We start from the raw sequence: 26,769 nt of genomic DNA, 5'->3' as shown, positions 1-26,769 counted from the left end.
TCGGGGTGGAGCCGCTGCTCCTCCACATCCAGAGGAACCAGCTGAGGTGGCTCGGACATCTGATCCGGATGCTCTCTGGACGCCTCCCTGGGGAGGTGTTCCAGGCATGTCCTACCGGGAGGAGACCCAGGGGAAGACCCAGGACTCGCTGGAGAGATGATGTCTCCGGTCTGGCCTGGGAACGCCTCGGGATCCCCCGGGAAGAGCTGGAGGAGGTTTGTGCGGACCGGGAAGTTTGGGCTTCCTTGCTCTGAATGCTGCCTCCGCGACCCGACCCCGGATAAGCGCCAGTTGAGGGTGATATACCAGTGATCAAACCTTTAAGTTCAGTTTGCAAAATAATTTGATTGCTGAATTAACCAACAAACCAATGCTTTGATCATTTAATGTTTTAGCATAAATAGTGAATCAATGAATCACTGTCATCGTGGCCATGAGGAAGAGAGTAAACCCACCTTGCTTTGTGTGAATGTCGACTACTGACTACTAAATGAATCCCAAAGACACAGCAACATTGTAGCTCCTGTTTATTGTAGGTATAGAAAAATGTCATTTGAAAAAGCATTAAGAAATCGGGGTAACCAGCCCTTGTTTTGGTTTCCAGGTCCATCGTCTGGCTTTGCATTATCACCATCTGCAGAGACGTTTTTCCCTCCGCTCCACTCTTGTTTAAAAAAGGACCCACTCCAGGGTTAGCTCTGCGTCTCCTGTGCTTGAGTGTCACCCTTGCGGTACTTGCACTGGATCCAGACTCTGTACATCGTGAGCTGTTTCCCTCTGTTCACCTGCAGCCTTCGATCCACAAGGTTTTGCACTTTCTCAAGTCCGGCATCCGTGAACATGCTATGGAGCTCATCTGGCAGGAGAATATGCAGGAAAAAAAAAGTTCAATTTGAGGAACATTTCTGTTATTTCCCTGGGGCTGGAGCTCAAAATCAGTCATCTCTAAAAGTTCAAAAGTTAAAAGTTCAACTCAACGCAAAAATAAAAAAAGAATGAACACAAATGTATGTTTTTAATTAACTACAAATACAAAAGGTATATAATACAAGAACTACCTTGAGTGAAGAAGTACACTCTTGTTCCATCACCACGCACATAGAAGTTCTCTGATAGACACCGTCCTGTCGGGTCATAAATACAAACATGGTCAGTAAAGCAGTGTAAAAATATTAATAAACCGTGTGTGAAATATTGCACAGATTCTGAGGAAAACACAGATGCTTTGTGAGTGTCTAAAAGAATCATAATAAAGAAAGAAAACAACAACAAAGATTGATATATATGGAAAATGTTCCTTTGGTGCCTTCATGTGTTCACTATGGGTTTACTCTTTAGATTGATTCTATTTAGGAATTACAGTATATGAGAGGGTTAAAAAATACTTCTGAATTACAGACTTTAAACTCACAATGTCTCAGAACTTTTATATTCATAATACCTCCTCCTACCACTGATGATCTGGAACACATTTTGCTTTGTCATGAATCTGAACATTAAAAAGGACTTCACTCACATTCCTAAATGACTAAAGCTATTTTTCCCTGTTTATTTACGAGTCTACGTAGTATTTAATTACTGAGGAATTATTTGTTTATATAGAATTAGAAGGACCTTTTTTGAAGCGCAGCTGGGCCATATCGTAGCGCCCGTAGTCCCTGAGCAGCATCACTCCACCTGGCTTCAGCAGCCTGGCTAGTCTCCTGATGGACTCCTGCATCCTGGAACAAACAGCTTCAGTCAGAAAAAAAGTTTGCTGCAAGTCAAGAGGAAAGTGGGAGAGGAGTTGAATACAACCGTACTTGTCAGGATGCAGAGCTGACAGGACAAAAATGAGCACGATGACGTCAAGAGTTCCGTCCTTCATTGGGTACGCCGCCTGATCATCACTCAAGTCGTGAACAAAAGCAAAGCAGCGTTCGCCGTCGTACTCAGTATTCGTCTGGCAGGACAATAGCAAGACTTAGCATAGAGTTGGGATGAGCTGCAAGTTTGAGAGGTTACCTTGACCAGCTCCACGGCTGTGCTGGAGAAATCACAGCAGTAAACAAAGAGGCCCGGGTCACTGCAAGAAAAGGACCGGTCAGGTAAGCTGGCGTCATGTGATCAGCACATTACAGAAGCAGTTGGCTCTCACTTGTTGGTCTTCAGGATTGGAAACACGGTGTTGCCAACACCACAGCCGACCTGCCATGGCAAAGGACACGCATGAGACTCCAGCTTTAGATTTTACTGCACACTCAGACATGCCAAACATCCATTACTTTGACTTTGGCCTCACAAACATCGCAACTTATCTCACACTTCACCTTCACTGAAGGTGAAGGATTTATTTCAGTAGCAGGATTTATAAACTCATTACAATCTCTGAAAAAAATGTTGATGAAATTTGGCAAGTCATCTCTCAATTCACACTTATTTTATTGCACAAATTTTTCACAGTTGCATTGCAACTGACTTCAGCGATTGTTCAAACCACAAAGCAGCAGAGGGCGCTGTCTACTTTTGAATCAAGTGTCTGAGCGGGACAGATAGGTTTTTTTAAGTGCAATACATGAACTTCAGTCAGGAACTCGGACGTTCTTGGGAAGTCTCATTCCGTCTTCTGAATTGGCTCTTGCGCAAAATTATGATTTCAGATTCTCAATTGGTGTGTTGACATCCAAAAGTGGGTCACAAAGCCCCTTTCAGTAGGTTGTAGACCTTTTCCTCACCAAACAATAGTCTGCTTTCAGTTTATTACTATACTTGTTCTGCATTTCCTGTTGCTCAACATCACCTAAACTACTACTATTATTATTTATTATTGTTTATTATTTGTCATGTTCTGTCCCAAACATCTCTTTTGTTTCAAGTCATTATATTTTTTGTCTATTTTTCAAGTTTCTATCAATCCTACTTCCTAAATTTGACTATTGCCTGCTCTTTTTTGCTTCTCATAAAATAACTCTTGTCCATTTGCATTTTTGATTTCCTCACGTCAGGATTTCCTGGCAGTTTTTAAAAATATTTTCATCAGTTCTAATACACCTAATCTAGACTAGCTACTGTGTATCACATGAGCAGCTCTGTCTCACCTCAAGGATCCTGTATGAAGCAGAGGATCCTGGGAAGTCAGTGTCACTGAGGGACAGATCGCTGACCCCTCTGCTCAGGTCCTCCTGCTGTCTCTGACATGCGACCGGCTCCGGGCAGGGACCTGGTTGAGGCGCTAGCTCGGGAAACTCAGTGAAGAGCCAGTGGCGATCTTTGAAGAAGCGGTTTTCATGTATGGTGTAGAAGTCGTTCCAGTACTCGTTGGCTCGGCAGTCGTAGTCCTCTGAAAGGTGGAGAAGACAGAAGAGATGTTTGTGTTCCTGAGACGCCAATTCTTGTTTAGAATCCTGACAGAAGAACACAACAACATACTCACTTTATAATGATTAAAAAGTGAGAGATTTTGAATTATTTAACTGACACCTTCACCTTCTTCTACCGCTTATCGGGGGTCGGGTCGCGGAGGCAGCATTCGGAGCAAGGAAGCCCAAACTTCCAGATCCACACAAACCTCCTCCAGCTCCTCCCGGGGGATCCCGAGGTGTTCCCAGGCCAGACTGGACACATAATGTCTCCAGCGAGTCCTGGGTCTTCCCCGGGGTCTCCTCCCGGTAGGACATGCCCGGAACACCTCCCCAGGGAGGCGTCCAGGGGGCATCTGGACCAGATGCCCGAGCCACCTCAGCTGGTTCCTCTGGATGTGGAGGAGCAGCAGCTCCACCCCGAGCTCCTCCCGGATGACCGAACTCCTCACCCTATCTCTAAGGAGGAAACTCATCTCAGCCGCTTGTATCCGCGATCTCATCCTTTTCACTCTTTGGTGGATGAGTTTTTAGCTTCACTCACCATATCCCTCAGTGGAAAAAAAAACATTTTCATCATGTTAACAACCATCTGAGCATAAACAAAATGTTTGTTTGTATGTCCTGTGGTCTAAATAATGAGGAACCTTGTTTCTCCAGAGGCAGCGGTTGACTGTTTTCCTGGACTTTCTTGGCAGCAGCTGCTTCTTGTTCTTCAGTCCACTCCACATTATCCCTAACGATAAACATCCGTTAACTTCCAGGCAAAGATGAAGTGGCGACGCACAGAATAAAACCTTCACACACCCACACTGACTATATCAACCCAATGAGCTTTTAAATTTATATTTATTAAGGGATGACACCCACTGAAAGTTAAAACACGGCATGGATGGATACTTTAATAAGTCATAAGTCAGCATAAAATGGGAGCAGGTCACAGATTGATCCATTTAAAAACGTCCCCGGTTGATGCATTTACAGTCAGGCACACGAGCGGCGCCCATAACATTTATCATTGCACGGTTTTTTACTGACCAAGCGTTGTGCTGGAACACCTGCCGCGGATCTGTGAGGAAGCGAGTGCCAAACTGCGGTCTCTTGTCTTCCGAAGTGGAGGAAATAGAGAGATCCAGCCCGGAATCGCTCCCGATTCTCTCCACTTCTTCCACTGCGTGGACAACCGCCATGCTGGAGAGGGTGTCACGGCATGACGTCATGCGGCATTCACGTACAATCGGAAATGCCTTATTTTTAAAACATCCGGTTTTGAACCAGAAAAATGAACAGAAATTATTTCGGCGTTGTACTTCATTATATCGCTTTATTGTATTATAAATAAGGTTCTTGTTTCATACAATACAGTAATACAGCTGTATGGCCAGAACTGCGACTAGTTTTAATTCGTAATCATAGTGAAATATGATACTATATAATAATATATTATTATATATTTGTAAATGATCAAATGAACTTGATCAGCATATGCACATGTTTTCAGTGGTATCTGCAACAACATTGTTTTCCAGATAGTAACCTCGGATGGTTTAAAAAGTATGTTGATGTAAAGATCGAAAATAAACAAGGGGAAAAAAATTTGATACTTGAAGTCAATAAATCGCAGTGACTCACCCTTGTTATTCCGTTTATTGTGCAAAAAAAGCAGCAAGCATTGTGATCAAACATTGTGCCGTTGTGTGTAGATGAATCAGAAAAAAAACGGGCCACTTTATTTACAAATACAGAACACACACACACACAATAATTGTTGTGGAGTAGAAAGAGAACAGTCAAAAATGTGCTGCCACAAATGTACGAAAAGTACAAACTTGTAAACAAAGCCTGCTGCAGTTTGAGGCTTTTTCATTTAAAGTAATCTCATTAGATGCTCTTGTAAAAAAAAAAAAAAAAAAAAAATCCATGGCATCAAGCATGGACTTTCAAAAGCTGCACCCAGTCACACTTTGTTTAGCTAAATAATGATTTGAATGATTCTCCGCTTTGTGACCTAAAATGAAATTCAGTGATTAATATTAAACTGATGTTGCATTTGAATTGCTGGTGGAAATGGATGGACTTCCATGACAAGCAAGCTATGATGTGGATGCCAACGTAAACAGCAGGGGAACCGTGGTTGGTGCTGTACCAGTGAATTAAAGCCTCGTCCACACCAAATCCCACGTTTGCCTCTCCAATCTTTTCCACTTCCCTTTTGACAAACATGCTCTGTAAACTTGAAAGAGAAATCTGCGTTCACAAAGACTGACTGGAAAAAATGAAAGTACTCATGCCAGGTCTGCGTGTGGTGTTGTCAATCTTATCCAAGACAAAAGGTGCTTGAGTATAAGGTCAGTCTCTACAAATCAAAGAGAAAGACAAATGAAGACTACATGAGGGATGTTGGTGAGGGCCGAGAATGAGGTGGAGATGTTGAAATGTCGACTGGGGAATGTGTCGATCCAAGTACTTAGGCCGGTGAAACTGGTATTTTCAAATCTATTCGGGGAAAGAGCTTCAAAAAGGCCAACGGACTGTTACAAACAGACCTTGTCTGGACACTGTCTTCATGTGGACTGGACCGAAGGCATCTACCCATGTCCCTCATTTATCAATCCCAAGAGATCTGCTTGTTAGCAGCTGCGTGAAAAAGCAGACCCTGAAAAAAAGCTATACGTGAAATCAACCTTACACATTGGTTAAGTTGCCGCACAAAAACGCGTTGCTAAGGAAACCCAGAAACAAAGTCTGGAGTAAGCGTGCCATCTAAGCAAGGACAGAGTTTCGTGCTTATTTTAAGTGAGGAGAAAAGAAAGGATACGCCTGTAAATCTGTCCCAAAAACCCATGAAAAGACCAAAGTACTATAATTTCAAATCACTATTTAAACACGGTGGAACATGGCTCCAAAGCCAGGACGGAATGCAACAGCTCCGGCTGAGAATCTATACTATCAAATCATCCTCAAGTGACATAGATATACTGCCATGAAGTTGAATGACAAGACTTGCTTTTCGTGTTCCCAAAACATGGTGAAAGATTTATTCTAAAATCGATTCTCATTATAACTCTGACGTCTTTACGTTCTACCTCTGACACGTTAATGTAAAACAGCCAATGGACAGTGTTGAATCTCGCCGAGCTTCACAGAACGCCAGAATACTAAACTGAATTGATCTTCAGCTGCAGTAGTGCCGCTGCATCCCAGTGAACTGCATCTTGTTCTTTGTGCTACAAAACTACATTCCATCTCTGCCGTCGACCCCTGAGTTCTCCTCCTGGTGTTCAGGTCATCTAGGTTCCTCTGTAGGCTACGTTTTTGAAGGTAGAGGTTGCATTTCTGTACAGAGGATTATTCGCCTGGGGAGAGAAAATTCAGGCTTTTTAGCTCGCAGAAGTTTTCCATTGAACATGGCTTGTGTTTCGGCAAGTATGATAATGGTTCCCTACCGTGTCCCACTTGGCTTTAGCTCTCTCCTCCTCAAACCGGGCGAATTCTCTGCGGTCATGGATGGTGATCAGAAGTTTCCAGATGAGCAGGCCAACAAGTCCTAGCAGTAAAATAGCGCCGGCCACAGCCAGGAGAACCACCAAGATGTTTGGACCTTCAGGACACTCTGAGGGAGGACAGCAATGAGGGGTTTGAGGGCGCCCAAACACAGCACTTTTCTTTTTCATTTGAACCTGGAATACAGGACTAACTATTTTTCCTCAATGTTTTTTGTAATGGAAGAATCATGAAAGAAATGTCATCAAGTAAATGCTTGCAAAACTTAAGTTTGAGAGTCCCGTCTGAAGGAACGGACCAGGTGAGGACGGCTGCAGATTGGAGTGGGATTCACTTCTCAGTCAATAAATGTCTCCCTTTGCTTTATTGTTCTCTGTCAGATCGCGTCTTCAATGTCTACTTCAATCCATGTCAAGTGAAGTTTGGATCGGGAACTGTGGGCTTTGGTTTTTTTTTGGTTGTAAATCTTTAACATTTTTCCTTTTACGATTGTTGGCCCTATCTGCTTCCAGAGCAGATTATTGGGTCAAATTCACTCTCAAAATGTCCCAGTCATTTGGATTCTCACTAACACTTGACATTGGGGAACACATATTAACTATTGATAAATTCATAACTAGTTTATTAAAGGTTACTACTTGGTAATTATGGTCTTGTTTAGAGTGAACATTCTGGAACTACAGTATTCTAGGGTAAAATCTATTACCAGCTAATATGCTGCAAGTACACATATGAATATGTAGTTTTTAAAATGTATGAGAATATTTTGTCACTATTTTTAATAATTAAGAAGTTTCAAGCTTTAATTTTTCTTTCGTTCTTTCATTAAATTAGTATTCTCTTAATTCATAAATAGAAAGAAAAAGCCGGACTTGTGTCACTCACTGGTTAATATGAGCGGGCACGTGACTCTTAAGTGCTCAAACTTTTTTGTTTTAATTTCAGCTCCTCTTTCATACATGTGGCACATCAGAGACGCATATCTGTGGTCTGTGCGGCTGATGTTCTTGGAGCGCTGCGCTCTGAAAATTATCGCTCCATTTAGTAGCTGCTCAAGAGACTTTTCAAATATATTTCATTCAATTGTTGGCCGTGGTTGGGTCTCCGTACCTGGTTCTTTGATCACAAACAGAATAGAATTGCCAATTTCATCAACGTAGTACTGGAAGTGCTCCACGCAGTCGTTTTCATCCTTGTAGGAGCAATTCACTGCGTTTTTATGGAAAACTGTGGAATCAAAGGAAATAAAGAAATGATTTGAATGATAGCGGGCTACTGAAAACCACACAGTTGGGACTGTTAAACAAGAACGAAAGTGCTCACCCAGCTGATCTACCACTTTGAGGTCATCTCTGCAGATTCGGTTGCAGCTGTTGTCTTCAGTGTACTGGCCTCTTTTGAAGTGCTGACACTCCACACACTCCCTGCAGGTGAGAATGCATTGTCTTTATACCATGAATGAACTTATAATGTTGACAATTTAACAAACATAACCCTCATTTAAAATAAACCATCATTTTAACCATGGTTCTGAAGTTAGATACAGGGTTAGTTTCCTGTTTGTGAGAAACATGATGTTTCATAGTCAAGCCCACAGAGCACAGATAAACCGGAATTCAAAATGACATCTAATACAGATCAACTGCCTCAGTCGTACAGCAGAATCATCAGCTGAAGTGAAAGAATATGATGCAATTAATCTGTATTCTGCTGCACTATTTGTAATTGCATGAGCAGAATAAATAACTTCTGCATGAGGAGTTGATGACTGTGATAGTAAACACCTAAATGGCTTCAGTAAATGGAGAGGAATTGAGGAAACCGTCAGCAATGACTGCTTCTTAAAATAACTTAAAGTCTTGACAGGAAACAGCTCGAGAGTCACAAGGAGGGGACATGTTGGGCAGGTAGGTGAAGCTTGACAGAGGTGTTCTGCAGTGAGGTGACGTGTGACAGGTCCAGTGGCAGCTACTGTCACTGTGACATAAGAATAAGAACCCAGGGAACCATACATGAGGCAAAAAAAATGCAGAAGTTAAAGCAGTAAACCTCAAAAGCAGACAAAAGACAACAAACCTTTGTCATATGGTTCATCAACACACAGCTTTTTGCTGCTGTGACCATCTGTGGTTGAAAATGCATATCCTGTTTTGTGTTGCATGTGTACGCAATGATGCATCTGTTTCCAATACAATTGTTTTGGATTTTGCTCGTCTGTTTTTATTCACTTGTTCCTCAATAGTTTTGTGAATACCTCTCCACCAGCGTTTGTCTGTCTCATTCTAAGGTGGGTTAAACCCATTAATGACTATTAAAAAGAGCAGATTATTTGGACTTTTGTCAGAAAAGTGCTATGAGTGACAGCTTCTGTCCCATTTTCCCAAGATAAGGAGCATTTTCAGTATCTCAGATTCAACATAATAGTGAGTTTTTGAATGTGGAACAGCAGATATAATGGGAAAACAGAATTGTTTAACTTAACAAAAAGGCAATAACTTTTGCATGACATAAATAAGCAAACTTGACCCATGCAGCGTGGCTTAGAGTGAGACTCACATTAAGAAATATGAAACACTCCCCATAGTAGTTTTGCCTGAGGGGCACCTTTCTGCAGTGCCTCGTGCAGTGTGGTGGAAACGCCAAATAAAATCGGTGAGATTTTTTTCTTCTTGGGGGGTAGAGTTATTGCAGAGTTGAATTTGAAAAAGCCATCAAAATCTAGTTAATCACGGAATGAATTTACAGTATTTTCTAACAATTCCATGGAAGATGGAGAGCTCAATACGGCTTAGTCATGTTTTATTATTGTCTCATAGTGAAGTGGAATTTAAGGTTAATGATACTTTTGAAAAAAATAAAGCTGTCACTTGTGAAAGTAGGAGCACTGGCAGTTTAAATAGGGAAGTTTAGTTCCCATTTTCCGCAGGAACTGTAACCATAAAGAAGATGTAAATCGGTTATCCACCAGGGAGAAGAGACAGGCCACATTATTACAGGCCAACGCAGACATTTAAATGGTGCCTCTCACTTTTTAATGGAGCATGAGTCGGGACAGGTGGGACACTTCTCACAGGTGGCGCCGTAGGCTCCAGGCTGAGTGCACTGACACACTCCACACTGGCAGATGCCGCGGCCGCTGCACAACGAACCCAGGTTGCTCATGCAGGTGTCGGTGCGGGTGGTGCAGTTGCAGTTGTCCCCTTTCCAGCCAGCGTGGCACTGGCAGAAGCCGCAGTTACAATCCCCATTATCTGGAAGAAAAAAATAATAGTGGTGTTAACTTTAAGGAAGGTAAACACGGTGAGCACACGGTGAGCACAAGGTGGCGGTGGAAGCTATATGAGCTTTTAAGCGAGAAGTTCTCAGCACAGCTCCTTCTTAGGAGTGAATTTCAAAAAATAAATCTAGCAGCAGTGAAAACTAAGCTGTACAGATGTTTCCATTAGTCAGGTTCCACAGTAAAACTATTGTTTTGAACCTATGGGAAAAAGTTGGCAGCCAATAAATGAAGAATCCAATTTTTTGCCTGACAAAGGCAGGAAATGGACATAAGTGCCCAGGAACGCTGACACTTCCTGACACTCATAACTTCTATGCAGCCTGCATACTGGAATGACACAGCGTCTGCGTCGGATTAAGCAGAGCGCCGGCATCAGCACGCTCAGCAGAGTTACAAACAAGGCTGAGTTCCAGAGGCAGCTATGTTCTTAGAAGGAAACCAAACAAGGATTTGGCTGGAGATGACTAACGGCTGAGTGAATGAATCACAGTGCAGCTGGAGGTTAGGGGAGGAGTGACGGCTGGTGATTGCTCACAGAGGTCCAAAGGTTATTGTGAACTTCAGGAAACTACTCCAGTCTCCACCCCACGCTGCTTCTTTTCCCAGTATCAGATCAACCGCAGCACTGTTTCTCAGTTACCGATAAGCACGTATATGTTCTAGCTGCTGCCTGATACAAGAAACTATTTCAAATATTTTGTTTGTTCTATTCTTTTTCCATTCACAGACTCACAAAGTTTTTTTGGGGTTGACATCATTCCACTCACAGAATCTATGCCCATTAATCACATGCTCAAGTTTATGAGAGGGTCAGGGGTGTGTAGGGTACGGAGGAGGGGGGGGCGTGGAATTACAGCAGTGGGAGTAAATGTGCGTTTCCTGGACATGCAATGACGGTTAAGGTTAAACAAACACTCCCATTTGGCTCGTATTAATCCAAACCATTTAGGGAAGTAAGCGGGAGACACCCTGGACAAGTGCTGCACGCTGGGTCACACCTGGATATAATTTAGAGACATCTATAAAGCTCTGTGTTTGGACTGTGAGAGGACTCACAATGGCTGGAGAACTTACAAACTGTACCCTTTTGCTGCTCCAGGCCGAATAAAAGAAATGAGAGAAATGTGTTCTGCAATTAAATCGTTTTTTAACAGTAAGAATTGGGGATTCATGTTAATTCCTGCTAAAATATGGCATGGTAGATCATGCTGCAGAGACAAAAAAAACTTTTTTTGAGCTCCAGATGCCCAGAGGGGGCTATATATTGGAGCTCATTTAAGTTGCCTTCAAAACACAATTCAGTTGACCTTTAGAAGCCGCAAGCAATTCAAAAAGTAAACATAATAAAATGGGACAATACTGTATTTGACCTTAAACAGATATGAACATTCTATGATCTTCCTCACAGTGTATGAGTCCCAAAGGTGCCCTCCTGATGTACAGAAACTGTATGTGATTTGGGTGAGGGTTCGGCATGACACAATGTAAGTAAGTAATGGAAAGTGATGGAACAAGAGATCAAATTTAACTGTAAAGACTTTAACATCTATCTATTTCCTCTCCTTTCAGGGTGTCACTACCAAATACCTGTGTATTTGAGATTGCTTCAGAGAAGACAAGGCAAATCCGCGCGTTGTAGAATCCAAACTTTTCTGTTTTCATCCTTCAATTTTCACTCCCTGCAGCCGGGCTTGCTGACTCCTGCCTCTTGTCTGAGCACACATCTCTGGGCCAGACACACAAACACACCCCCACCAGGGCGCGCAGCAGGTTTTGTGTCGCTGTGGGTCATGGAATTGAGCTGGGCTTGTGGGACGCTCACAGACTCAGCGGAACTAATTTGAAGTCTGTGGACCTACTGTCCAGCAGCAGATATGGATTGGAGTGAGTGTGGGTGTGTTGAGGTAAAGTGTTGCGCGCGTACTTCGACAGACATCACTGTCAAACATAATTGCTATGTCTGTGCCGAACACCCTCCTATTAGGAGCAAAATGATTCGTGTTGACTTGAGCAGTTTATAATCCTGGACTATCTCTGCAACCACAAGCTCGTAATTGTCCTGTTCTTATCACAGTGTTTTCAGCGGGGGTGACGACATAAGTAGACATTTCCCAAGGTGCTCTCACTGCAATCTGCTAAAACTTCGATGACAAACTAACGGCCACATGAATACATAAGCAATGACACGTGCATTTGGTTGAAGAAAACTAGCAACTATGAAAACATGACGTTTCCTTTTTCTAAAAGATGAGAAGAGCATCAGTGTCATTTTGAGTGACTGACTTTGAACTAGTATTGCAGTCGAGGCCACCAAACCCAAGAACATGTGACAGAGATCCAAAACCAAAACTTTGTGGGCCTGAGACAGAGTCAAGATCCAGACCAATAAGGGACGCGAGTCCAAGACCAAGACTTTATGGGCTCAAAACTGAGATCAACACCAACAAGGGACACGATACCAAGGGCTTTAGGATCCAGATCAAGACCCATGAGTGTTTTTTTTTTTTCATCTCAATCTGTTTTGAATCTGTTTTTATTTTTTGCACGTTGCACACAGCTCGCTTCCACTTCCGTCTTTATGCACACTACATGCATAGCCGTCTTTTCCTCTTTCCAACACTGTCTGTTTAAAACAGTATTTTGCATGTTATATTTTACATTTTATTTTTATTGTTTTGTTGTTCACACAGCATGTAAAGTTACGATCACAAGTCTGAATCTGATTCTGTTGAGGGTGGTGAGACAATACTGAGACCCTGAGAACAAACATTATTTCAGTTCGCCATTTATTTTGAGAAACAAATGACTTCTTATTAAGCATGAAATAAGTGTGTGTCTGTATGACTAATAGTGCTTCTGTATTCTATAGCCGGTTTGCTCTCAGTCTGAGACTGGCGGTCACCAGCACAACACTAGTATTAGCTCTGTGTATTAACTGCATTATGGACTAATCCAGATCCAGAGCATAATTATTTAATGCTGTTAATCCATACTATAGGATGGAAGTGGGGTCTCAACTGAAGAGCAAATATTGATCTGATATTAAAGACCAATGAATTGATGCTCAAGGGCGGATTTACCAGCCAGCATGAGAGAAAAAGTAAAGCACCAGTGCTCTACTAGTATTTTGCCTTAGTCCTCAGGGTGAAATGAATAAAATGTACAGGTGGATATTCAAAATGTTTTGTCTGTAAAAGTGAGGAAACATTTACCCAGATTGCTGTAATAAATTATAAATCTCATTTAAGGCGCAAACAATAAGTGGAATGATGGAATTGCTTTAAGGACACTGGAAGGATTTGAGAAAACTGATGTTGCTTAATGCAGGAAGAGACAGAGGATTACATTGGCAAAGCCAGTGTGTTACTGAAATGGTTGACTCATTCCGTTTCAACAGAACGGTTGGGTAAGACTGTGCCCTGGAGTGATGGGATCGCTTCACCGTGCGCTACTGGGTTGGATCTACAGAAGCGCTAGTGTTTATTATGATGAGAGACAAGGGTTTGTATGGGTTCAACGGCCCCAGCCATGTGTGTTATGTGTGCTGTCTATATGGCGGACAAGTATGTAAACCCAGAGTGTGTTTACATACTGAAGGTTAGTCATGAAGGATGTGCTAAGTGTTAAGAGTGGATCGAAAATACTGCTATTACTATACTAAAAAAGGTCAGTTATGGGTGCCACCATACTTCTGTCCAATAACTGGGATAGATCATAGGATAGGAGATGTTTACCTGTTGCAGCATATTGCTTTAAACCCCCAGCCACACCCTGACTGCAACATCGATTGAATGTCGAGACACAAAATAGACCACTTCATCATCATACATCATAACACTGACTCATTCATAATGATCGGATGGCGATATGTCGACCTAACTCATCGGCCATCTCTCTGTGAGGGGAGTGAGTCACAAGCCAGCTGGGAGAAACAGAGAGAATGGTTGTCCAGCGATACTTCTAGGGGCATCACCCTCAGTGTTTTTGTTGAAAGTCTGCAGCAACGTACATTACTGAATGCGGAACACATCAAAAAGAGAGACAAGCGTTTCCCACTATCACTTGTAAATGCAGAAGAAAGTGTTATCCAGTTCTCCTGTCATACTCAAGTGAGTAGATAATACTTCAGGAAAACCAATGGTCCTCCAGTCCAGGATGTGTGTGTTTGTAGATTAGAGTAAAGCCTGTGTATTTGGGGCCAAAAATGACTTGCTAAATGTGATCACTTTTAAACTTGAGTCAGAATTCAAGCGATCTCAAACACAGACACGTGAAAGTACTTACTAGAACAGAGGAGGCCTTTGAAGCGCGGACAGTTGAAGTCGTCACATTCGCAGTATTTACCCCACACTCGTCCAAATTCGTTGGCATGGCAAGAGCACTGTCCACACAAGCAGTCACCTCTCCCACCACACGCCGGAGCGCCCGGCTTCTGGATGCAGTTGTCATCATCGGAGGGACTGTAGTCTTCCAATGAGCACTCACAACGTGGGCCCAGGCGACCCGGGTGGCACTGACAGACCCCACACTCATAGGTCCCGTTACCCTGGCTGCAGGAGGGACTGTTCGGTTCAGCCTTTGCTTCGCAGTTGCAGCTGCAGGCGAACTCTATTGTGACTTGGAGGCTGTCCTTAAATCCACGTGGCTTGATGGTGAAGGTTTGACTCTTCTCTTTGGGGCAACCACGCAGCTGAGCCTCAATGCTGAACGACACCTAAAGAAGGAGTTTCAAAGTTAGATTTGGATGTGTTGAATTTTGGGTCATGGATGGCGAAATAGATGAGGTGCTACTAAGAGCATTGCTATTGTAAATGCTCACAAGAGGCGCATTGCATTGTTGTATGTGTAGTGGTTCATGTGTTTGCTGTGTACATCTACAGGTGCCACTTCTCACAACAACTCGAGATAAAAGAACGGTGAGATATTTATTTATTTTATTTTATATTGAGTTCATTCAAAAAAGCAAACTCATAAGAAGGTATTTACGCCACCATTCAACAACTGAATGATCCAAGAGAGCCCATCAAAACGTCTCAGTACCTTGGCTGAAGGGGAGTGAAACTGATACTGAAGGACGAAGGGACGTTTGACTGCCGTGCAGCATGGCGTGAGGAAGAGTGGGAGGGGCTTGTAAGCCCGTCACGATTCTCACAAAAACTCAAATAAATTATAATAAAAAAAAAACATTAAAGCGGCATAGTATTCGAGTATTCGAGATTGGTCTTGGTCTTGAGACCCATTTAACCCCAAAATGAAACTGGCAGAACACAGAGGTTATGAACACCACAGTGCACATAGACAAGACAGAATGTAGAGTCAAACACATGCAATAGAAAATGATTATTAATATCTTTATATATTAATGGCAAAGTGGCAGAATTTATTGGAACAATTTTTACCTATATCACCCACCCCGAAACTGAATGTGTTTATGATGGATGGCAATGATATCCACAGTTGCATTCCAGTGCAGGGTCACTCTAAAATAAATTCCACATACCGTGTCTCCAACACGGAGCCCAGAGCAGGAGTCAACCCCTGGTATGATCTCTCCATTCAAGCACGTTGCGTTGATAGTAAGATCTAGTTCCTTAGGGACGTCCAGCAGTTCCAGCTCCACTTTCGAACGAATTTTCTGTAAGACATGACATTTGTAGTCTCCATCATTGAACTACACTCTCACACCATTGTCCACGTGGCTTACCTTATATGCTTCTTCAATGAGCTGGATGACGTTTCCGGAGTCCAAGGACAGAGTTCCCACTGTAGACCCAGGGATGAGCTGGCTGTATTCCTGCAAACAAAAAGTTATATGTTTGGAAACAAAACCAAGCTGTGTGTCTACTTTGTTTGTCCTACTTTTTGGGGAGCAATTCTTGACTATTCTTGAGAGGACTGTATGACATTGTGGGGACATTTGGCTGGTCACCACGAGGTTAAGCCTCAATTTGAGGATGAAGACTTCAAAATAACTTGGTCATTATATATATATGTGCATATATGTATAAGGTCTGTGTGTGTGGTCTTCACCTGGTATAAGGGCTCCACGCCGCTTGTCACAGCTAAAACTAAATTGATGTTATTTTCAGACATCTTCTCTGTTAAAAGACCCAGAGAGGGATAGTCCTGGACGACACATGGACATAAGGTTAGCTAATTTACACGAGGACTTCAACAAAGACGGTGCATGTCTCTCTTTACCAACACAGATGTTTTCTTGTAAATGTTATTATTATCAAGGTGGCACTTCCCATCATTGGGCTGGACGATTCCTGCTATACGCCCGTCTAGAGCCAGATGAGTTACAGCATCGGTGGTGAACACCAGAAGATGTGAGGCATCCGGTCGCCAGCCGATCTTCTCCTGCATTAAGGCGGGATCGAGTTAATAACACTATAATAACTGCATCTGCGCTGATGTCTCCCACCTTGCACACCATCGCCTGCATGACAGCATCAAATCCACCTTCAGGTGCGTCTCTATTTCTGGACACGTCCTGCTTTTCCACCTCCTCCGTGAATCGGCTCACCTTCTCCGTCAGTGACAGCACATGCTTAAATCCGAACTGGGTCTTGCACTGCTTGTTAATTCTAGATGGGAAGGGCAGACAGTCAATGTCAAACATACGTGAAATCCCCTTCAAATCACCAGCATACCCATAGCACGGGTTCTTGATGGCTTCTGCTGGGTGGGTGTACATGAATGGGGACACGGTCTTGTCCACAAAGGCGCCGAAGCCCATTCGCAGCTTGCTAGTTTTCGTTCCCATTTTGCTGGCCAGCTTGCTTCCCAAGGTCCGCAGACGGTCCAAATCATCCTCCATTGAATATGAAAGGTCCATTAGGTAGTAGAGGTCCACAGGGTAGTCCTCCACCTGTCTCACGGACACAGTGAACCTCTTGGTGTCGCCTGAAAACAGTGAAGAGAAAGGATTCAGTTGATCTACAAAGCTACAATGGCATACAGAGATTCATGCCACTGCAAGTACCAACACGCAAGAGCAGTTTGGCTCCTATAGGTGGAGGCGCGACCATCCTTCATAGTTAAGTTCCTCCTCACCATATTAGATTTCTCCCTGCCAGTCACGGGCCACAGGGAGCACTTTGTCCTGTTTGAGTTTGACATGTTCCAAGGATAAGGATCAGGAATCCAGGCTGGTTCTGTCCCACTGCCTTCAGTAATGTTATGAATTCATTCCTGTTATTCATTTCCTGTTCATCATCAGTCATTTACGTGATGGAATTTGCCAAATTATCACAGGAAATTTCGCTAGACTTTGTTCTTTCCACTGGTGCGTCATGTGTTCAGAGCCGTTTTGACTGGAACAGGAAGAAATCCTGCTTTCAGTGTGTTGTTCAACTGGTAACACATCAGATTGTAGAACACATCAACCATTAATAAACAAATTACTTGCTTATTTACCAAAATAATTACGAGTTATGGTGTGGTTTATTGCAAGCCAATACACAGAATCATTCCAATAAGTATTTCAGTTACAGGACTAAATGTTTTCTAATCTATATTATAACCTTTGAAGCAATACATGCCAATATTAACCATGTAAAAAGCTTTTGCAATGAAAGGAAGAAACAGAACTGATGCCATCTTGGAAATTTTCCAGGTATCTCTCTCTCATGGCCACTTGCGTCTTTCTCTCTAGAGTCTGGTTTGATCCGAACTTCTTTCTTTGTGGTTTTGTGCTGAACCTCTTCTATTCCTTCATGCTCTCCTCTGTTTGTTATTTAATCATTCATATCTGAGCGAACTGCTTTCATTTCTCAATGAATCAGGTTTCTCAAACTCTCTATTTTCCGCATCTTTCAGCTCATAAATGGCATTATCGCAGACACCCCCTCATGCCTGATGGTTTCTTCTGCTGGGCTTAGTTCCAGGTCTAAGATGGGGGGTAAGATGGTGCTCTGTTTTTTGCCTTTTTCGGCATAATTTGAATTACTAACTCCAATTCTCCAATCTGCCATTTTTCTTGTAGTACAGTAAAGTTGTTTTCTATTCATTACAATAAAGTACACGCTTATATGAGACACTTCAATCAGCAGTCATAAAGATGATATTAGTAATAACCACAGTAAGAGTTGGCCAAAGTGGACTATTTTGCAGCAGGGCGAGGATCTAGTCCAAACAGAATACACAAGTCTCTTAGTTATATAGACACATTCACATTCATTTCGTACAGCAAACTGAATGCTCCTCTTTCTTAGTTATAACTCTGCATGTTCTCATTTGTGGTGTTGTGGGTGTGAAAAGTAAAGATGTTATCTAGACAGGCGTTCGTGAGAAGAGTGTCCTGAGGTCTCTCACAACCAGGGCAAGAGGAAAGTGTGGGTTGTGGGTGGTGAGTCAAGGTGAGGAGACACTATCAAGGCTGTTTAAACTGTTTGCAAGAAGAGTGTGACTACCTTGTCTGAGTATCATATGCAGCTTCTGAGGTCTCATTTGAATGACAACAGCCGTCCCTGTAGCTTTGTCACTGAGATGTCTGTCCTCCGTTACCGTCAATCTGCTGGTGGGGAACTCCAAAGATGAAGCGCTGCACCCTTCGTCCAGGAGGTTCTGCTTCAGGTCACAGCGAGAAACCGATCCCTTCCCGAAGGTCTGAGGCAATCACAGCATTTCTTCAGACATATGAAGCAACACTGAAGATCCAAAAGTGTCTATTGAATATGTTTTGAGAAACCGGGTTATGTTCTGACACGCAGGGTCCCTGTGAGTGTGTTACCTCTTGAGAGCACCACGCACAGCTGGGGTCCACAGACAAGCATTGTTGGCATGTTGTGACGCCCCTTGACGTGCAGATGTTTGAACCTATAAAAAAGAATTACTGCTCATAATAGAAATCAGATATTAGTCAAACATTTTATGAATGATGTGTAGGGTTTTAAGTGGTCTCTGTTTGTGCGCCTTCCTGTGCTAGTGTGGGTCATGGCCCTGGGGTGTGATGAAATGGTTTTTATGATATGACCAAGTTGCAAGGCTTAGTCATAAAGATGACAACAAAACACCCCTGAATGGGAGTGGAACTGACAAACAGCGCTTATCTACCATCGAGTCTGGGTCAGATCTTTGATATAACCATGAATTATTGACAAGTTTTTATTGCACCTCGTAAAATAACGGTACAAAAATACAAACAAAACAATCTGCATGTTAAGTTTATTCGACACAACACTACTACTAATCTATAACAACATTAAAAATGCGTAATACTTTGATAACGATTGAATGTTTCCGCCAGTTTTCAGAGCATTTTGTGACTCTTGACAGTGGCTCTGGATCATGTTCAAGCCTGTCCAGGACCCTCACTGAGACTCTCGCTCCCCTATAAGGAGATGTCCGACAGAACGCGACTGAAACACCACAAAAAGTGGTGACGGAGTCACGGAAATATACTTTTAAACCCAAATGTAAGTGGTTAAAACATCAAAACACGAACATATTTAGATACATGCAGCGAATATGTGGGTTTTCCTCGAGTCACAATAATGATAAAACAGACACTTCTTACCGTGGACTGTGGATAAGGAGGATAAACACGCCGCAAGTGTGAGTATTAGGGGTTGAAAAGTTGCCATGGCCGAGCGGAGGTGGACTGGAGCGGACTGGCGGCGACCTCGACTCCCACTGAACTTCTCATCGGCTCTTTTCCTCATTCTTGGCGAGATGAGAACATGTTGACACACACACTACCTCAATACATCCCACAAACTGCGAGCTACAGCTGCACATGTGGTTGTGAAATACGTTCTGTGAACCGTCAATGACGTCACGGATATTTATGAATGGTTATCTATATTTCGTCTCCATGACAACAACGAATGGCAGATAAACAGTTCAAGTCCCAAGTCGATATCCAGTTATAGAAACTTATATTGCTACTGCTATTTTAAATTTGAGTTATAATTAATTGAGTTATAAAGTATTTGGTTTTTTTTTTTTTTAGTGGAATTTCTTCTTACTAGCTTTTTGCAAATTTCTCTCTCCAGATCTCAGGTAAATATTTAATAGTGCCAATAGTGACAGTAACTTCTGTTGACTTTCGAATTGAATTTAATGTAATTTAATTGACTCATTTTTGAGGAGTCCAAATCTTCTGAAAATATCTAAATAAGCCCCCATAAGCATTTATTAATTATTATTTCCAATTTCAAATTATTTCAATTTTTTTTATGAGTTTACACACACAATCTCAAACAATTATCGCGCTTTATTGTGTAAATAAAGACGCGCCGTTAATATAGTTGATGTGTTGTGGTAGTAGGACCCCTAGTGGGAGGAGTAGAAATTCATTTACATGTTCTAATGTCGTATTTTTCATTGAACAAAAACATCTCAAATTCCATTAAAGGGTCGAGGTAGATATAGCACTTTCTAAAATGAAGACTGGCGGATTTGAAGTGATCAAAGTTGAGTTGGAATGTGACAGAAAGAGTGTGTGTTGCTTCTCATCGCTGCAGTTGTCGACTTGTTGAAGACTATTCTCATTCTCGGCTTGGTTGCTAAGCTACAGACTCCAAAAAGTGCGACTGGTTAGAGAGAGAGAGAGAAAGTGAGGGGTGACTCTGGAAGTCGAGCCTCATCACAGAGGGGCAGAGCTTGGGTGATTCTCTGATCAAACAGCCCCAGCTGCATGGACTGATCAGCGCTGGTGAAGCGCCTCTACTGACCGTCGTGGCATTTTGGAGGGAAGAAGAGGCGACAGGGTCAGATGGCAGCCAATTAAGTGTGAACAAGATGGAGCGGCGGGAAGACAGCGGGAGGGAGGGGTCATGACCTCTGTTATGGATCCATCTGTGGTCTGTTGAGGCTTCGACGGAATTGTGAAAGTGTGTTGTCATTTTTTAAAATGATTTCTGACTCAACTGTTGGAAGGGGAGAGGTTAAGTGTTGAGATCCGAGTAAATCAAAAGTGCTTGAGTGTTCAGCGTGGAATTCAGAACGGGAGCGAACGTTTATTCTCAGGTGTAATTGGTGAAACAATCAGGTGGAGAACTTTTTTGTCTTGTTTTGAAGCCTTGTTCATGAAGGTAGGAGGGATGGAGTGACGGATTGGTGCGTCTTCAGTAGTGAGGACACTGCATCGGTGTGTGGCGGTGATGAAGTGGATGCACTGAAAGGCTTCACTCTGAGTTTGGTTGTGTTCCTACCGTCGCTACAGCCATAAGATTTGGCTGGTGGTAAAAAGAACAAGCAGATACAAGCTGAAAGAAACTGCTTTTCTCCATCGGCACAAAAGCTCTGGCAACTGGGAGACACCCGGCTGCTGCTCCTCCGCCTCAACAGAAGCTTTATTATAGCTTTATTTTTAAATATCAATTTTTGTTTCCAGTTACACTTCCACCCACCTATTTTTAAACATATCAATTCTGTTCTAATCTGGGAAAAGGTTCTTCTTGACCATCAAAGTGGAAAAATCGTGGAGGGAAAACGGACAAAATCCGAAAAGTTAATTTTCAAAAATAAAAAAAAGCATATTACAATAGTTTTACTACCAAATCCATGCTACTTCATCTTAGCATGAATTCTGACCCACCAAAAAGTTCTTTTAACATAGCCTTTAAGGCTTTTAGTACACACACATTTGTTAGTAAACCAGCATCTCAGAGCTGCTGTTAACAACAGTACATTGTTAGCAGCAAGCGGATACATCAGCGAAAATAGCTGGAAAGAGCGATGCAATATGTTTTTGTGGCACTGGCAAAGTGTGTGTGATTCTCACCAGCGACAGTGTTGGGCGGCCACTCTTCTCACCTTGTCAGCATGTGCGTTTGTATCGGCGTATTTGGCAGAATGTGGAGTTAAAATCTGCATATTCTCATGCTGCCACAAAAAAAAAACAGCCTAAGAATGTGGCAATAGCAGCCTCTCATAAGTAATAATAATAATGAATTCCAAATCTCAAGTGGCTTTGGATCAGTTCTTCATAAATTGGATCATGTTGTCAAACAGCAGATAAACTGTTGTGTGATCAAACACCTGTGTTGTGAGACTCACCTGAGCTCTGTCACTCCCCCTGATGCCACCTGTCTGTCCAACTCCGAAGTGCTGTTGCTAAGGAAATCTTCACTTACTTCATGTTGCTATGGCTGCCAGATGTAAGGTGGAAAAAAAAGTGCCCCTCTCTCCCCCTGCCCGGGCACTTTGTTGATTCCTCCAACCCAAAATAACGTCACTAACCAGCTGCCACTGGGCTGGAAGGTCCGTGGTTGCTTAGTAACTATTTGCTGCTCACATTTGTGTCTATTAGCAAAGAAAATCATCCTCATATACAGTGGTGGTGGTCTGTGGGGGGCATTAGAAGCATGCTGGTGACCCACCCAGGCTTCCAGATGGATAGAAGATGATTAAAAAGAGGCAAAGAGGAGAGTGCAAGCAGGGTGGGACGGGCCGAGACGGTGGTAAGGGGCGAGACATGCCATGTTTGGTTTGGAGATGAAGTGAGTAGAAGAAGTTAGGGAAGCCAGAATGTGAAGAGGAGACAAAGGGAAGATGTTGGATGAAGAAAAAGAGGAGGACCATTGAGATCTATGGATGAAATAAAGGATGAAGAGCAGTAATTACAGATGTAAATGTAATTATAATGTTATTCCCTGACTTTTTGACCCTCAGAAAACCTTCCTCTGAAATCACGTTTTCCTTTAAAAGCCAAACACCACCTCCTACAACGCTGCCACCGTTTTACTGCAAAAGGTACATTTATCAATACTTCTTGCACAGTCGCCACATTTGTTTTGGAGTTTGTTGTCATAAACTTTTGACTCTAGGCTGCTCCCCCTGGTGGATGTATTGGTGCAACGCATGAAGGAAGCATGCCATCAGTGACACTTTGAAACGGACAGGTGCAATTTCGTAAAGAAAGGGAGCATAAAAGGGCCTTAAGAGGACATGTGGGTCAAGTTTATATTTCAAAATGACTGAGGAAAATGGAGTTGAAAATGAGAGAAGAGCCCCATGAAATGCCACAGGCTCAGTGTCACTGTGACATTTTAGAAACACTGCGGGATGTTTCTCTCCTCCAAAATGCCTGTCTTTAACACTCGTGTGTTTTAAAAACATGAGTCAATTAAGCGAAACATGACTCCTGTTTCTCCCGAACAGCGACACGTGTAGCTTCTCTCCACCACAGCGGCGAACCCATCTGAAGACTTGCTAATGAATCACCACATGAAAAGCCTAATGAGATTAATTGATGAACGCGGCGTTCCGGTCGATGCGAGGGAGTCAGCCAGACAGAGGCAGCTATCAGTGTTTGCACACGTTCCCCACACAAACATGAGGCCAAATGGAATTTTATTACACTTTTAGATAGGGTAGATGCTACAGTTGTCGTGGAGGTAAACAGAATGAAGGTTGTTTCTTCTCAAACCACGGTGTGTAAAGCAATCCATATGTTTTCCTATGATGTGTGACAGGTCAGGCTGCTATCAAAGGTTAGAAAATAAACTCTGTTGAAGAGACTTGATACCAAATAAGCAAACAATACACAAGCACACAAACATATCTCCTTCACATCTGAGACGGCAAAAACTTCACAGCACTCTCACAGCATCAGTCCTTCCAGTTTCAAACGACAGAGCTATTTAAATGCGATGTTCAATAAAAAGCGGGAGCTGTCAGCTCCTCAGGGAATCTTCCCAACCGCCGCCTGAAACCTCAGGAGCCAATATTTCAGATAAATATTTGCCAGGCATCCATCAGAGTTTATTAATTCATGTCCCCGTTGTTCGCCTGCCGTGATAGCCGTGCGAGCATCGAGTCGCGCTGACGGTTTCCTCAGCAACAAGAGTTAAACTATAAATACCTGGTACTTTTTTTTTTTTCCGTACATCGTGCTGCTCCTCGTATTGATCTCATTTCACTGGATGTTTTCAGAGTTTAATGATTCTTTGGGGGGGGGGCTCTCATGGGGATCCATTAAATGTGTTGAGGCTGTGCGGGATTATTGACGGGTGAAATTGGTGTCAAAAAGATTTCAGCTGGGGAATTTAACCATGTAAGTGACGCAAGCGTTCAAACTCTGAACTCAAACAAGGACAGAACTTTAACTGTACTGTTCTTTCAGAGAGGTTTTACAGATGTTTCAAGCCATATTTTCCAATATATATATATATATATATATATATATATATATATATATATATATTTATATATATATATAGAAAAAGACACCTCTGTTCCTCTCCTTGCTCAAGCTCAAACAATGTCATAAAAAAAACTTCATGATTGATATGGACAAAAGTCTCATGGAAACAAAACTAAGTGTGGAGAGTGAAAAAAGCCAGTAACAATGGTAGTTGGCATGTTGAGAGTATATACTGTGAGTTATGACCACCCCTTTGAAAAGTGTCTGGCCCCACCCCTGTCCTGAGGCTGTGGAGACAATCGTCTGGTACTTGAAGAAGGTGTTCATGACACAGATCTCCACTCTTCTCAGGAGTTTTTGAAATTCCAATTTAAACCAAGCTTGAGGAAATCGATGTTTTCCACTTTCAAGCTACCATTAATCACATTCAGCTGCCCCCATATTGAAACTGGAGTCCAGTTCAACTCAACACCCTCATGACCAGAGCCACAGCCAGAGGTGAGGTACAACAACTTTGGACACTAACCAGTTCCCTGACTGCAAACTGCTTTCCTTTCCCACTGTCAAAATCGTATTCCTGATGTTACATGTAAAGTTTTATTGCCATTTGCACTTGAAATTGAATTAGAATTATTACAACTATTATAATTCTAATAGTAAAAATAATAATAATTTGTTATTGTAACTATTGTTATTATTTTGTGTAACATCACCTACTACTTGTGACTTTAGTGAACACAGGAGGAAATAAAGTAATAAAAGTAATAATAAATATCAAAGTTTTCCAGTGCTTTTCCTGGAGTGGGAGTTAAAGATTTATTTATTCCTGACACGTTGTGCAAATATAGCAATGTCATGTACATGCGTCCAGGGAAAGGTGGCTCACCTCCTACCTCAGTGGACTTGCAGTTGTAAAATGAACAATGAGTCAACCAGCAACCTTGACTCCGTTTACAATACCTGCTTGACAACCCTGCTTTAATGTCGTGAGACTGTCTTGGTTGAGTCGGTCTTATGAATGAAGTTCTGTCATTCAAGATCCTTGCTGTATCGTGTGTCACCGTCACTTCCTCAGAGGTGAAACGTTTCACACAAATGTCCTCCCTAAAAAGATCAGATAGAAGAGCTGTTATTCTATATAATTCGGTTCATGTAGTTCTCACCCTAGAACTGGGAGGAACCCACCCATTTTTTCAACCCACTCAGGTGTTCTCCACTGCGTCTTAACGTCTAATGATGTTTTGTCCTATCTAGTTATTAGCTAGTTATAGACAATACTTCTTTATAAAGTACACTTTATAATGGATTTTACTGGGGGAACATGCTTCTGTGCATGTTTATCTAACGCACATGGGAAGTCCATTTAAGCGTAATCCATATTGTGCTGCGTTGGCGTGGATCGAATGAGGTCACCTGACCACCTTCTCTGCTGATGAGTGGAGCTTCGGTCCTCGGGGAATCCATCATCACTTAGAACGCACCAGAGAGTTGGCACAAAAGAGGCGCAGAGGTGCGCGGAGACTGTCTCTTATTACACGGAGGGAAGCGTCGTTTCGCACCTGGGATGAGGCGACCGTGGGTTGGAGGAGCGTGGACGCTGATCTGAGGACACTTGATGGAAATGTGGTCATCCCAACTGAGCTGAGGAAGATCAACTTTCCAGTCCGGAGAAATGAATGTGTCTCTGTTTGACGCGTCTTTCTTTAACGGGAGCGACTCAACCGCCACCAACTTCTCCAGCAACAGCACGGACAGCGTGGTGACGGCGGACGGCGGAGGATCCCTGGTTCTGCTCCAGGAGGAACACAAGCTGTTCATCATGCGGGTGGTCCAGATCGCAGTGCTCTGCGTCCTGTCGCTCACTGTCATGTTCGGGATCTTTTTTCTCGGCTGTAACCTGATGATCAAATCGGAAAGCATGATCAACTTTCTGGTGAAGGAACGGAGACCTTCCAAGGACGTGGAGACGGTGATGATCGGGCTCACCTAGTCCGATACAGGACGCCCGACATCTGCGTCTGCTCATCTCTGCGTCGGAACGGGAAAGGATATGCAAAGACCAAACATATTCATGTGCGTAAAAGCTGTGCGTAAAAGACAGACGCGCGCCGACCTGTTGATGCCAGAGTAACTTGCCAAAATGAGACGTTTACAAGCCGTTACCTCAGCATTGTTATGTTACCCGTGGTGAATGTCTTGAAGAGCATGACTGTGAGTGAATCGTCGACGGAATTTTTCCAAACATTAATGGTCTCAACCCGGTGGTTCCAGCACCGACAGTTGCACGTCTCTATCAGTGGCAGTTCATGTGTGGCATGCTCGCGGGTTCTATGAAAAGTTGGACCTGTTTTTTTTTTTTTTTTGCACTTTAGCAATCACTTGATGCTGCATGAAATATTTTGTACCAGATGGAAACTTGAAGCAGCATGGAATTAAATAAGTGTCACGGAAACGAGTGTCACGTCGTCGTTGTCTACTGTATTACTGGATGTGGCATTAACGCAGTACTAAATTTCATTTTACCAAAAATACTTATTGAATTCCTGGCA

General features: G+C 42.7%; 3 protein-coding genes across 4 annotated transcripts; 1 reads left to right on the top strand and 2 right to left on the bottom strand.

Annotated features, from left to right (window-relative positions):
• Positions 1–516: 516 nt before the first annotated feature.
• On the bottom strand, positions 517–4,551 carry mettl2a (methyltransferase 2A, methylcytidine). Its single transcript, XM_053851878.1, has 9 exons — positions 4,377–4,551; positions 3,986–4,074; positions 3,078–3,319; positions 2,138–2,187; positions 2,005–2,065; positions 1,803–1,942; positions 1,615–1,721; positions 1,059–1,124; positions 517–856 (listed from the first exon to the last, which is right to left on the bottom strand). The coding sequence occupies exons 1-9, from the start codon at positions 4,526–4,528 to the stop codon at positions 693–695; spliced, it is 1,071 nt and encodes a 356-aa protein (XP_053707853.1). The 5' UTR covers positions 4,529–4,551; the 3' UTR covers positions 517–692.
• A 322-nt stretch (positions 4,552–4,873) lies between these two features.
• Positions 4,874–19,844, bottom strand: itgb3a (integrin beta 3a). Of its 2 annotated transcripts, XM_053852393.1 has the most exons (15): positions 19,646–19,844; positions 18,860–18,945; positions 18,540–18,735; positions 16,779–17,031; positions 16,550–16,712; positions 16,324–16,485; positions 16,153–16,248; positions 15,827–15,916; positions 15,623–15,757; positions 14,407–14,836; positions 9,871–10,093; positions 8,166–8,266; positions 7,953–8,069; positions 6,785–6,951; positions 4,882–6,694 (listed from the first exon to the last, which is right to left on the bottom strand). In XM_053852393.1, the coding sequence occupies exons 1-15, from the start codon at positions 19,788–19,790 to the stop codon at positions 6,629–6,631; spliced, it is 2,430 nt and encodes an 809-aa protein (XP_053708368.1). In that variant the 5' UTR covers positions 19,791–19,844; the 3' UTR covers positions 4,882–6,628. The 2 variants fall into 2 exon arrangements, with proteins under 2 accessions (XP_053708367.1, XP_053708368.1); XM_053852392.1 differs by having other exon boundaries at positions 4,874–6,694; positions 16,550–17,031.
• Positions 19,845–25,727: 5,883 nt separating this feature from the next.
• Positions 25,728–26,555, top strand: rprml (reprimo-like). The gene has a single exon (XM_053852426.1). The coding sequence runs from the start codon at positions 25,893–25,895 to the stop codon at positions 26,208–26,210; it is 318 nt and encodes a 105-aa protein (XP_053708401.1). The 5' UTR covers positions 25,728–25,892; the 3' UTR covers positions 26,211–26,555.
• Positions 26,556–26,769: the final 214 nt, after the last annotated feature.

The sequence above is a fragment of the Synchiropus splendidus genome, chromosome 19, assembly GCF_027744825.2.
Source record: "Synchiropus splendidus isolate RoL2022-P1 chromosome 19, RoL_Sspl_1.0, whole genome shotgun sequence".
Taxonomy (NCBI): Eukaryota; Metazoa; Chordata; class Actinopteri; order Syngnathiformes; family Callionymidae; genus Synchiropus; species Synchiropus splendidus.
The sequence above is the reverse complement of the archived record's forward strand: the minus strand, read 5'-3'. Positions and strand labels throughout refer to the sequence as shown.

What these genes read in the sequence shown, in the direction of transcription:
- mettl2a (XM_053851878.1), bottom strand. Translation starts at nt 4,528, where the DNA reads ATGGCGGTTGTCCACGCAGTGGAAGAAGTGGAGAGAATCGGGAGCGAT. An exon ending in GTGTTCCAGCACAACGCTTG is followed by an intron (nt 4,075 to 4,376) that starts GTCAGTAAAAAA and finishes GTTTATCGTTAG; the next exon opens with GGATAATGTGGAGTGGACTG. An exon ending in CCAATCCTGAAGACCAACAA is followed by an intron (nt 2,066 to 2,137) that starts GTGAGAGCCAAC and finishes CTTTTCTTGCAG; the next exon opens with TGACCCGGGCCTCTTTGTTT.
- itgb3a (XM_053852392.1), bottom strand. Translation starts at nt 19,790, where the DNA reads ATGAGGAAAAGAGCCGATGAGAAGTTCAGTGGGAGTCGAGGTCGCCGC. An exon ending in TCATTGAAGAAGCATATAAG is followed by an intron (nt 15,758 to 15,826) that starts GTAAGCCACGTG and finishes CATGTCTTACAG; the next exon opens with AAAATTCGTTCGAAAGTGGA. An exon ending in CTAAAGCCAAGTGGGACACG is followed by an intron (nt 6,695 to 6,784) that starts GTAGGGAACCAT and finishes TTCTCTCCCCAG; the next exon opens with GCGAATAATCCTCTGTACAG.
- rprml (XM_053852426.1), top strand. Translation starts at nt 25,893, where the DNA reads ATGAATGTGTCTCTGTTTGACGCGTCTTTCTTTAACGGGAGCGACTCA.